This window comes from Littorina saxatilis, linkage group LG16, assembly GCF_037325665.1.
Source record: "Littorina saxatilis isolate snail1 linkage group LG16, US_GU_Lsax_2.0, whole genome shotgun sequence".
Classification (NCBI taxonomy): Eukaryota; Metazoa; Mollusca; class Gastropoda; order Littorinimorpha; family Littorinidae; genus Littorina; species Littorina saxatilis.
This window is the reverse complement of record NC_090260.1, coordinates 14,824,043-14,837,205: the sequence shown is the minus strand read 5'-3', so window position 1 is coordinate 14,837,205 and position 13,163 is coordinate 14,824,043. Positions and strand designations below refer to the sequence as shown.

Sequence of the window (13,163 nt, the reverse complement as noted above, 5' to 3'; positions counted from 1 at the left end):
GAGAGGTATCATCTTATCATCATTGCGGAAATCAAGTCATCCCTGAAATAATAAATCACCCTGTCGTCATGACATGTCTTTTGATATCCGTCATAGCAGTTGGCTGATCGCTTTTTCGAGAGATCATCACTATGAAAAAGGCACACAAAAAAAAAAAAGTTTTGGTTGAGGGTAACGTGACCAAAAAAGATAGGGTCGTTAGGTCGGCTTTTTTTTAAATATTTTTTATATAATTTTTTTTTTTTAATAAATTTAGTCAATTTTAAAGGAGGTTTCTTCCCTTAATCCGGTATGGTTCGCAAAATGTGCAAAAAGTTGGGATTTTTTTTGAGAAATGAAAAAAAGTGTTATGGTCGGCAGGTCGGGTTACCCTAAGCCAACATGTATTAGGCCTAACGGTATTATCCGCCGGGTCTTTCGGTCTGTTCATGTGTAAGCTTATTCATCCTCACTTTCCGATTTCCTTTCAGAGATATTGTTGTAATTTAAAGTCAAATCACTTTCCCGTCCTCGTCGATTTACCTCCTCTGATTCTGTTGTCTGTGACATTCTTTACTTTGTTTGACGTTTCTATAACAAGGGTATAAGCACTTGTTTGACATTGGCAGCACATGGACAAGCAATTCCTTTCCAGATGTAAATATGTAGTCACACTTAGTGTACGCTTAACTTGTGTTTCTACTGTACACAAAATGCCGCCACCCTATCTCTTCCGAACACACACACACAATTCAAAGTCTGCTGAGCCCAAGTACTAGCGTACACGGGGATAAAATCGTGTCAGTCTGAACCATCCTCCCTTATTACCCCCAAGCAGCCGCCCCATACCCCCCCCCCCCCCCCCCTACTCCTTACTCGATCCGGAAGGTTTACTATATTTGATACGAAGTACAACCGGCATATCGATCCAAAAGGGATAAATTATGTTTAAATGTCACTACGAGCTGTACAAGGGGATTGCCGAATAATCAATTTCATGCATAAGGATACAATAATAATGTAAACGTTTGTCGCTGATGTGCTACCAAAGTGAGAGAGAGCCGAGAGGGGGGGGGGGGGGGGGGGGGGCTTTCTCCCTCACCTGTGTAAAAGCTTATGTCTCGACATGTATTTCTCTCTCTCTCGACTGTACACAGAGATAAGAACAGCCTCGCTTTCACCTAGATCCTGCCTAAAAACAATGTTCAGACCTCATGTTCAGACTCGGCGTAATAATACCGAAAGGACTACTTTTTAGCGGTCAAGTTCAGTCGTCCGCATACTCGAAAGTGAAAAAAAGATGAAACGTTTTGCTACAGTATCGGAGGATGAACTGTCGAAGAAGAAAAATAATCTCGTACCAACCACTACGCAGAAGACCATCCGAGTTGTCCAGAAGAAGTTCTGAAACACGTCACGTTCCAAATCAAAAGACGACATTCTACTCTCTTACGTCACTATTCTTGGTTTACGGTACCATTCGGCGGCTTTGCTACGAGTATGCCATAGTCTTGGTTGGCCGAGACCTTGAGGTGGAATGCGAGTGATTAGGTTTTTTGATTTTGCTCGGAGAAGTGGTCCGTGTTCAAGCAAGTTTCTTTCTTCTTTGAAAACAAAAACCCTAAGACCAGTGAATGTCGAGATATATATGTTAATTGGATCTGTGATCCAAACATGCCTTTTGGTCAATCTCGATGGCAGTTTATTCCACTCGCCCTACGGGCTTGTGGAATAAACTTCCATCTCGATTGACCAAAAGCCATGTTTGGATCACAGATACAATTAACGTATAATACACAGCGCACTAAAATGACTGTGAAATGTCGCGGTACAAATCGTATAGTTGTTGCTGCTACTATTTTTTGTGTTTTGGGGGGTTTATTTTTTTATTTTTTTATAATTCTTTTTAAGATTGTGTACCAAACACAAAACGTGTGAGCCTATTTCAATATTTCCTTCAGTAGGTAAAGGGTGTACAACTGTAATTTTTAAAAAAGTACCGACTTAAAATACCGCTTTACTCAAATCTACAGCAATAACAAACTGTCGTGTAACCATGTTGAAATCGTGAATGTGTATTGCTTATCATTCAGTTTAGAAACGTGTTCATAAATCTGCTTGTTATCGTTCTATATGTTGTTTTTGTCAAACGATTGTACATATCAAAATGAATAAAACACGCTTAAATCAATAACAAACTGCGTGTCAAACTGATATCACTCTTGTGTCAACCTTTTTTCTTTTTTTCTCAAAGTGACGTCACAATATTTTTTCTCGTTCCCAGACTGCCCTGCCCTGGACACGTCACTGTTCAGTGTGACGTCAGAGACCCGCACAGTGGGGGCTGCTGTCAACGTCAGCTGCACAGCGTTCGGACACCGAGTGGTGGGAGCCCGGGCTCTGACCTGTAACACCTCCTCCCTGTGGGAACCCGCCGTGCCTACCTGTGAATGTAAGTACTGTGTGTGTGTGTGTGTGTGTGTGTGTGTGTGTGTGTGTGTGTGTGTGTGTGTGTGTGTGTGTGTGTGTGTGTGTGTGTGTGTGTGTGTGTGTGTGAGTTTGTGTCTGTGTGTCTGTGTGTGTGTGTGCGTGTGCGTGTGTGTGTGTGTGTGTGTGTGTGTGTGAATGTTAAGTCCGTGGAGTGGGGGGGGGGAGAGAGAGAGAGAGAGGGGAGTGGGAGAGAGAGAGGCTGACACCGAGTGGTGGGATCCCGGGCTCACCTCCTCCCTGTGGGAGCCCGCCGTGTCTACCGGTCAATGTAAGTACTGTGTGTAAATGTTAAGTCAGTGGGTGGGGTTGGGGGGGGTGAGAGAGGGAGGAGGGAGACAGAGAGAGAGGGGGGATGATATGGGAGCCCGCTAGAGAGAGAGAGAGAGAGAGAGAGAGAGAGAGAGAGAGAGAGAGGGAGGGGGGGAAGGGAGAGAGAAAGAGCCGGAGGGAGGGAGAGAGAGAGAAAGAGAGAGAGAAGGAGAGACAGACAGACAAACCGGATAGGGAGAGAAAGTGAGAGGGAGAGCCGAGAGAGAAGGAGAGCCTGAAAGAGAGACAGTGAGAGAGATAAGAGAAGAGAAGAGAAAATAAGATCACGGATATACTTTGATTTTTATTTTATTTACGAAGGATATGATAAAAACTATTGTCATCATTTTCGCGAGTTTTCATTCACAAACACCTGGTAAATAAATCTCATGTTCCCCATGCAATAACGCGAGATGGTGAATTGGTCTGAGCTTTCAGGTGAAACGTGGATTGTCAAAGTAAAAGCCAATGTCTGGCTGATTATTTGATGTTTGGAACCATCGCGTCTTTGGATTTGTGTTTCCGAGGACAACGATTGTAAGCATTCACTCTCAAAGACCCAATCAATGTTGATAATTACGCAGCGACTTATGGTCAATTTGCAACTTATCCCTGTACTCGCAAAATGCACAACGAAAAGTCATAAACACTTAAAAGAAAAGAAATATGCTCAACACTTCCTGATTTCACAGGTATGATCGCAGCTCTGTACATTTTCAGACTGGAAGAAAAGCGTCAACAAGCTACGTTTGACGTCACATACAAGTTTGATGTGTTATCTCGTGCTACTGTGACGATGCTTTGTGGCCCGGAGTTGGATTCTAAAAATTCGTCTCCCTGTGGGTTATTGTGCATTTTGTTGCACAACCAAAATGATGACAAAAACGATGTTTGGTGGCTTGTTGTCAGACCAGCACTTTGTTGTTGGTCCTCGGGGAGCATATCGCCTTTTGTCTCATATTTATCAACCGCGGCCTTCGGCCTTGGTCGATAAAGATGAAACAAAAGACGATATGGTCCCCTTGGACCAACAAAGAAGCTGGTCTGTCAACAAGCCACCACACATCTTTTATTGCTGGTGGGGGTTTTCAATCAGCTTTCGTCCGTTGCAAGAAAAAAAGTATAAAACCGGTATGGGCAACTCAGTAACCCATTCATTACGTAACAATCACTTGCAATAAACAGTTGGTCGGTTTCTTGTTTTATCTTTCCCAAAAACTTTTTATTTTAAATTAAAAAAAAAGATTAAAAAAAAAATTGTATGCGGTTAGCAGCTAGCTCAAGCTTTGACAGCTGCACTGTGGTGTAAAAACAGTGAACTCCAATGGAGTAACCAACAATAACGATCGAATGCCGCCACCCGAAAGTATCAGTAAATCGGTTGAAGGAACACAAATATAATACAAGCCTTGAAAGATGTAATTCTGATCAAACAAATGATAATTTTTTTTTAAGAAAAAAAAGAAATGGGACTGAATTGACATTTATTAGTTAATAGATTGCAACAACAAATACTAATTTCACGTTGTAAATACATGTGACTACCATGTTTAACCTTTATTAAAAATCTAAAATAAGTTCACAAGCTTTAGTAAGTACACCAGTAAATAAAAATTAACAACTAACGAGTAAAAAAAATGAAAAAAATATGGTATGCCAACCGCCGAGTGTTTCGTGCCGAAACCCGGGATCGAACCAGGGACCTTTAGATCTTCAGTCTAACGCTCTCCCAACTGAGCTATTTCGGCTGGCGAAAGAAGTTGTACATTTTAAAGTACATATAAGACTATGGTGTATACAATTATGACTACTTTGCCTTTCGATTTCTTTAACATCCGTCTGATTATAATGAGAGTCTAATGTTTTGATAAACTTAAAATTATCAAAAACGCACATTGAAATAGCTATTTACGAAGGACTGATAAGCGTTCATTGCCACGTGGCTTGAACATGGAAACGTAACGAAACAAGGGATGCAACTCAAATCAGACTTGCGTGTATTTACCATCATGTATTTAACATCAGTTGCTTCCCTTGGACCACATTACGGCGTATGAGTTACGTTCTGTGGACTAAACTGGTACTGTGAAGTTCGTGTGCAGTCGAACAAATAGATACATGTACCTCACATGAAAATTTAAAGTACACAAACACACACACACCAAAAGAAACACACACGGCAACCACCCCCACTCCCCCCCCCCCCACCTGCACAAAAAAAGAAGGGAGAAAAAAAAAAGAAGGAAAAGTTATTTATTTATTTGGGTTTTGTTGTCCCGCATCCAAATCAAATACCACTAGGTCTACGTACAAGAGAATCCTTAGTTTCGTCTTTTGTTTATAACTTTCCGATAAGCAACCTTCGTTTTTTTGTTTTGTTTGTTTATGTTTTTGTTTTATTTTTGCTTGGTGATTTTGTTTTGGTTTTACAAAATGATCAACCAAACCAGATGAAGGACACATGCAAGGGTAGTTATAGTCCCCTCTCAAGCTGTTCTCCATTATTCCCTATTCAAACAAAATCAACCACAAACTTCAAACGTTCTTGCCTCACACTCTTTTGTCCAACAGGGACATGGGATTTCACGACTCACGAGAAAGTGGTGCTTGGAACTGCAGTAGGTTGTGCTGCTTTCATCATCATCATCGCCATCGTCACCATCATCACCTGCTGCTGTTGTCGACGACGCCGGGAAGAAAAGTGAGAGTGGCCAATGCTAAGAATGTTAACCTCTTCCCTATTTAGATTTCGATGCAAAACAAGTTCACTCAGTCACCATGCGCAAGACCACTAAGCCAGTGCTGTCTCATTGGAAGGGTTTACTAGCCAGCCCAGGAATTACTAGTCTCAGTGGAAGGGTTTACTAGCCAGCCCAGGAATTACTAGTCTCAGTGATATATATATATGATCAAAAGTGTTCGGTTTCAATCTTTTAGGACGACAGATTGACTCAAAGTTGTGATATGGCTATACAATTTTTGTTTCTAATTCAATTCGATTCTGCCAACCCCCACCCCAACAGCGCTAATTTATAACAAATGTGTTCTTAATACAGTATTCATTTTTGGGAGGTAAATTTGTAACAGTTAATGGCCATAACAGTTTTTACAATTTTCAGAAATGTTGCAAAGTTGTTGGGGTATACCTTCCCACTGGTAATTATGCTGATATGTCTAAGTTTTTAGAGTCTAGAAATAACTGCTGGCGTTTTGCCAAATGCTGAAGCTAAATAACATATCCGCCCTACCCCCCATCCAAACAAACGAACAAACAATACATCAAAGGAAGTTCAAAAGAAAATCCAAAACGAATGCACAAAAATACTCAAATGAAACGGACTATTAAATGTATTAATCTCAGTATTTATGTTAACTTGACATAGAATATGTTCAGACATAGAAACAGACAGCATTTGCAAGATGAGACTTTTCTAAATATTTCACATTAATCTTCTCCTGTTTAAGAGAGTACAATGACCTGATGTATGGAGACAACCCAGGCTTCGTTACGGCGCCGGGCGATAGCGGAGGTGTCTACCCTGATGCTTACTTCGCTTATCAAGAGTAAGTCCATCCAGTCAATATTACAGTGGAAAATACCTTTTCCGACACACACACACACACACACACACACACACACTAGTTACCAAATTAAAAAGATAAGTCACCCTTTTTTAAGTTAAGACCTTGATTTCGATGGTCGTTTTGGAATTTTGGCGTAACTCGATTCTTGTCGATTTTGATGTTTTTGTACTTTAGACTTAGTAAATCATTCTCTTATCTTTCTATCCATACCATGAATGAATATGAATACTATTTCAAAATAAAAACCCCAGATAGTTTTGCTTTTTAACAAAATAAGCTGTTTAAAACAAAGTACGCCAAAATTCCATGACGTCGATTTATCATATTTTCTGTTCACTGTGAACCTCTATAATTCTACCTGTTTTAAAGCTCCCTAATTTTTATTTGTCTGTTGCCTGTGGTTTATGCCTATTTTTTTGAGTGCTGATTCTTCCAACAAAAACACAAATGTTGGCCATTGCCCGGGCCGTGTTGCTCGAGGCTCAGTTGGGGGCTAAATTCTGCCCACAACAACAACAACAAAACGCCTTTTCAAAAACAGTGAGATTTTTATTTCTGATGTCTGTCAAATCCTTTCAATGTCTGTGTGACTTGGAATAATAGGCCGTGAAAAGTAGGATATGCGCCGAAATGGCTGCGATCTGCTGGCCGATGTGAATGCGTGATGTATTGTGTAAAAAAAAAAATCCATCTCACACGGCATAAATAAATCCCTGCGCCTTGAATATGTACGCGATATAAATTGCATAAAAATAAAAAATTTAAAAATTTAAAAAAAAATAAAAATCCCTGCGCTTAGAACTGTACCCACGGAATACGCGCGATAAAAGCCTCATATTGATTGATTGATTGTGTTACACTCTCACGAGCTGCAGTTATTTGTTTCCCAAGTGTGTGAGCCTAGCTACAGATGAGGTGTAACAGTTTGTTTTTATGCATTTGACATTGTAAAATTGTTCTCAAATATTTGTCATTGTTATTTTTGCAGTATGGGGGACAAGCAAATGAATGGAAATCCTGCCACAATGGACAGAGCCTGGTAAGTCTCCACATCTAGTTTGCAACGGTGAATTATGCATGTCTGATTTGAAAGAATTAATAATGAACAGGATTAAAAGCAGGGCATTATTAGTCTACACAGACCAACTCCCATTGTATATATATCCACACACACACACACACACACACACATTAATTTTATAGCCGTGCTTTTTTTCAAACTTGTTGTTCCCAACATCTGTCAACTTATCCTCATTTTAACACTCCCTTCCATTTCAGACCCAATTTTTTCCCATTTATTTAAAGTCTCAAAGATACGGTAGGGAGGGGGGGAGGAACGTTACCAGTCTATCTAATCTTGGATTTTTTCACACACGAATAGTTCTCCATTTTCCCCATTTCCCTGAATGACATTTAAAAAATAAAAAACGTGGATTAAAAAAGGGGAGCAAATGCAGGAAAGTACCAACACCAAAGAAAATATAATTATACATGTACATGGAGCATGAAGTTACAAGGGAGGCTATAGCCATATACTGAAACGAGATGGATATAACGGATTACCTCCCTTAGACTATCCTGCCTGTATATATGTCGCATCTGGATCTGCTACACTACCGACAACCTCAGTCTTTGAGCCATAAACAGGATATTTTTATTTTATTTTTTAAACTGTCTTAGATTCTCCAAACTACTTCATAATTTTTGCCGTGTTTTTCCCTTATACACTACATTGGGGTGTGCACGTTAAAGATCCCACGATTGACAAAAGGGTCTTTATTTATTTATTTATTTATTTATTAAGGAGATTTCTATAGCGCATAACTAAAAGCACTATGCGCTTATGGCAAAAATGTATAGGCACAGATAAAAAAAAAATGTCAACCAAATACCCGTGTGACTTGGAATAATAGGCCATGAAAAGTAAATATTCGCCGTAATGGCTTGAGATTTACTGGCCGATGTGAATGCGTGATATATTGTGTTAAAAATTCCATCTCACACGGCAGAAATTAATATGTAAAGCGCTTAGAGAACGTCAAGCGCTATATAAATCTCCCATATAAATAAATAAATAGTCACAAAGTGTTCTAAAAAAAAGCCTAATACATAAAAATAAATAACGCTAAGAAGAAACAAATCATCGTCATCCTGGAATTTTAGCGTAACTGGTTTCTTGGCGATTTTGATGTTTTTGAGATAAATCATTATGTACGAGAAGTATTCTCAAAAATATGACGGACAATATAATATAATATAACATTCTTCCATCTTTTTATCCATTCCAGGTACAAATATAAACACTATTTCATCATAAAAACAATCAGTTTGGGCCTTCTGATAAAGCTGTCTAAAATCAGTTACTCCAAAATTCTCTCACCACATCTAAATCACATTTTTCTGTGATATAATGATTATTAATATTGTATTTTCAGGCTTGGGTATATTCCACGTCCAAAGGTTGCAGAGGGTCATTACTATCACTGAGGATCTGCACAACAAAGAATCTGAACTCTTTGTGTGTGTGTGCGCGGATGCGTATGTATGTACGTGCATGCGTATTTGTGTGTGTGTGTTTGTGTGCGTTCGTGCATGTCTGAGTGTGTGAGTGCGTGTGAATGTGTTTTGCACATCCATGTAGGTGTACACATGTGTATGTGGTTCTCAAGCAAGTCTGTGTGCACAATTCTGTACATAACAGTCATTCATGACTTTACACTTCAAATGGCATTTATCAAAATCAGCTTGTACTCCTTTATTTTAATTATGGAAAACAATTAAGAAATACTATCACAACTTATAACAGTCAAATAAGTCATGTACAAAGAAAACCATGTATAATCTGTGAAAATATATTTTATTACTGCTCCATGAAAATTAATATAGAGGTGAATAACAGCTGTATCATACAAAGATCTTGGCACCAAACGTTTGTTCTTGGCAAAAAAATCTTTTGAAAATGTAGACTGTACTCCACGTACCATTATTAGCTTCACGAAAGACATTTGAAAACTAGCCTGTCAGATACTTGATTGGCTTGAAGTTGGAGATGTTTTTTTTTTACTTGTTTTTTTTAAACTTCTGCTTCTTTACCTTCTTTTTAATTTTTTTTTGTATCCATAATAGTGATAATTTATCCTCCCAAAATCAAGTAGAGAACAGGTACAAATTGTATATGTTCCCAGGTGTACATACTGTATTCATCTCTGCTGATTCCTGTACATGTCTTACCTCATACCAACATACACGCACATGTTTACTTCTTCCAGGTGTACTGATGGTGGTTGTATCACAGGCTTGTTGGGGCGGGGATATAGCTCAGTTGGTAGCGCGCTGGATTTGTATTCAGTTGGCCGCTGTCAGCGTGAGTTCGATCCCAGGTTCGGCGGAAATTTATTTCACAGAGTCAACTTTGTGTGCAGACTCTCTTCGGTGTCCGAACCTCCCCCCGTGTACACTACATTGGGTGTGCACGTTAAAGATCCCACGATTGACAAAAGGGTCTTTCCTGGCAAAATTGCTTAGGCACAGTTAATAATTGTCTACCTATACCCGTGTGACTTGGAATAATAGGCCGTGAAAGGTAAATATGCGCCGAAATGGCTGCAATCTACTGGCCGTATAAAATTTCATCTCACACGGCATCACTGCAGAGCGCCTAGAACTGTACCCACGGAATATGCGCGATATAAGACTCATTGATTGATTGATTGATCGATTTTTCCTTCTTGAGCAATCAACCCCAATTCAGCTAATTAAGTTTGCGTGATAACCAATACACATTTGTTACAAAATGTAACACACAAAACACTTATGGCCATAATACTTGCCTAGTTGGTGCACACAACTATAATCTTACACGAGGAGTGTGGGTTGAACAATGTTTGTGTGGGTGTTCGTGTAATCCTGTTGTTGTGTTGTGTGTGTGTGTGAGTGTGTGTTGTGTGTGTGTGTGTGTGTTGTGTGTGTGTGTTGTGTGTGGTGTGTGTGTGTTGTGTGTGTTGTGTGTGTGTGTTGTGTGTGTGTGTGTGTGTGTATGTTGTGTATGTGTGTGTTGTGTGTGTGTGTGTGTGTTGTGTGTGTGTTGTGTGTGTGTGTGTGTTGTGTGTGTTGTGTGTGGTGTGTGTGTTGTGTGTGTGTGTGTGTGTGTGTGTGTGTACACACAAGGTGGCTGGAGAGCAGAAAGAAAAAATGAAGTATGGCAGACATCACGCTTTTTTTGTCAGTCAATGATTAGTCATCACAAACATTCGTGGCATGTGACATTTTCCTACCTCCATTTCTTGTGTGTGTGTGTGTGTGCGTGTGTACATGTTCGAATGCAATCATGCATATAGTATGTGCAAGCGTTTAACAATATCATACCAGCAATTCCTTGATGTACAGCACCTGTACGAATGCATTCATGCATATGTATGTATATATGCATGCAGGCAACCGTTAAACAATATCATACCGGGAATTTCTTGGTGTATAGTGCGGTGTGTTTGAATGCATTCATGCATGTATAATTATGTGCATGCAGGCAAGCGTTTAACAATATCATACAAGACATTTCTTGATGTACAGTGCGCGTGTGAATGCATTCTTGCACGTATAATTATGTGCTTGCGCACAAGCGTTTAACAATATGATACAAGCAATTTTTGATGTACAGTGAGCATGTTTGAATGCATTCATGCATGTATATGTGCATGTGGACAAGCGTTAAACAAAATCATACAAGGAATATTTTTATGTACAGTGAATGCAGTTTTATTTTATTTTCCAGCACAATACTATACAGATTTTTTGTTTTAAAGTCAAGGTTACATGTCTTCAATTTTATTTTGAACATATGTAAACAAGTGGCCCTCGTCTGTATTTGTGTTTCCTGTCTCACTGGATATGTGACCCTCCACCACGAAATGAGTCGCATGTCACCTTTGCATGATTTTCATATTTTTACATTTTCCTAAAGAGTTTTTTATGCTCTATTCAGTGGTGAAAACCGTTTTAGAAAAGAGCGAAAACTGTTTGAGTTATAAGCCTGTGACTAAGGTGACCCTCACACTGTTACCAGACACTCCCCGGAGTTATATAAGCCTAGCGCAGAACCGCCCGAGGTGACATGCGACTCATTCCGTGGTGGAGGGTCACATATGTTTTCCCTTTCCTGTTTTGGTGGTCACCTCTGAGGAAAGGGAAGATGCATGTAATGTTGCAAGTGCTAAATTGTAAAAAAGGATATTGAATTGAAAGTCGACCTTATTGTGCATTATTTCTTTTCGTGTTAATGTGTACAGACAATGTGAATACCAGTTCATTTAGATATAATATTACTTGGTCTTTTTTTTTCACTTGCATGTGTTCTGCGCGAACTTAGAATCCGGTTTCATTCTAGAATGGACCGGGTCCAGGTTGGAATTCTAACCCTGCGCAAGTACAGGGGTGCCATTCTAGAATGAAACCCTTGAATAAAGGGGGCCGTAATGTTTGTAGGTAAGACAGAGTTGTCTTCCCTTGAATTATCTCCACCTGCACCTTCCCTTTGATAAGATGGGGCTGATTTGTCTACCCCTGAAAAAAATCCTTTGGCGATCTTGCGATGTCATGTCATGTCAAGAAAGTTGACACTCCTGAGTACGCAATAAACAAAGGCAGACCATAGCAAGGGGGACTACCAGGGCGGTATTGTTTGCAGGGCAGTTGTTTTTGTGATGAGAGCCGGTTGCGGCCGCTTGCAATGTCAGCGCTGTCTCCCTCTCGGAAATGTCTGGTTTTTTGACAATTTTTTTCACAGACAGACAGACAGACAGACAGACGGTCAGACCGACTAACCGACAGACAGACCAACAGAAGGACAGAGTGAGTTATAGAGCTGTTGTCACAGGTTTAAAAAAAAGTTGACATTAACAAAAACAGAAATCAACAACAACTTTTGTCTGGTTTTATAATATTATGGGAAAAACATTGAAAGCAATTCATAGTAGTAGTACTACCACAACAAATACTCTCAAAGGGGAATTCCATGCCTAAAAGTTTGACAGTTTTTATTTAATCTATCAGAATCCCTACCTTCCAAACTGTGATATGCCCACGTTTCAAACTCTTCATGTATATGAATAAGATTAAGTCAGTCCGGAAATTTCCGTTCGTAGCGATCAGTGCTGAGTGTCTCTCAAAATCGTAATCACTTTCAGAACATCACATCACAATCCCAATTCACGATGTCTTTGAGTAAAGTGTAAAAAACCCGAAAAAAAACCCAACCAAACACACAAAAAACAAAAACAAACAGAAAATCCAGTTACAAGCGAGATCGTCAAAACACTGTCAGTCCGGAAATTTCCGTTCGTAGCGATCAGTGCTGAGTGTCTCTCAAAATCGTAATCACTTTCAGAACATCACAATCCCAATTCACGATGTCTTTGAGTAAAGTGTAAAAAACCCGGAAAAAAACCCCAACTAAACACACAAAAAACAAAAACAAACAGAAAATCCACATTTGTGGCTTTGGCTGTGTGATAGTCTAACTGAAATGACTATTCCAACTTGGACCCAAATTCCAACCTTGCGCAGGGCCGATTCTAGAATGGACCAGCAACAAGGGTTTCATTCTAGAATGGCACCCCTGTACTTGCGCAGGGTTAGAATTCCAACCTGGACCCGGTCCATTCTAGAATGAAACCGGATTCTAAGAACGCGCAGAACACATGCACTAAGTTGACCATTTTTGACACCTCCCACCCCATCTTTCTTAATATGTTCACACATTTTCTCCAACCCAAACCTGCAGCTACATCTTATGCTCTTCCCCA

The 13,163-nt window shown here is 39.7% G+C and overlaps 1 protein-coding gene and 1 non-coding gene across 2 annotated transcripts in view; one reads left to right on the top strand and one right to left on the bottom strand.

Annotated features, from left to right (window-relative positions):
- LOC138951317 (uncharacterized) overlaps positions 1-8,880 on the top strand; it is a 42,198-nt gene extending 33,318 nt beyond the window's left edge. Inside the window, exons 3-7 of the mRNA XM_070322942.1 lie at positions 2,264-2,431; positions 5,350-5,479; positions 6,244-6,342; positions 7,352-7,402; positions 8,799-8,880. Coding sequence (XP_070179043.1) covers positions 2,264-2,431; positions 5,350-5,479; positions 6,244-6,342; positions 7,352-7,402; positions 8,799-8,850 — 500 coding nt within the window. The 3' untranslated portion in view covers positions 8,851-8,880. The remainder of the gene's footprint in view (positions 1-2,263; positions 2,432-5,349; positions 5,480-6,243; positions 6,343-7,351; positions 7,403-8,798) is intronic.
- Positions 4,454-4,526, bottom strand: Trnaf-gaa (transfer RNA phenylalanine (anticodon GAA)). Its single transcript has one exon. It is a non-coding gene; the product is annotated as a tRNA-Phe (tRNA).
- Positions 8,881-13,163: the final 4,283 nt, after the last annotated feature.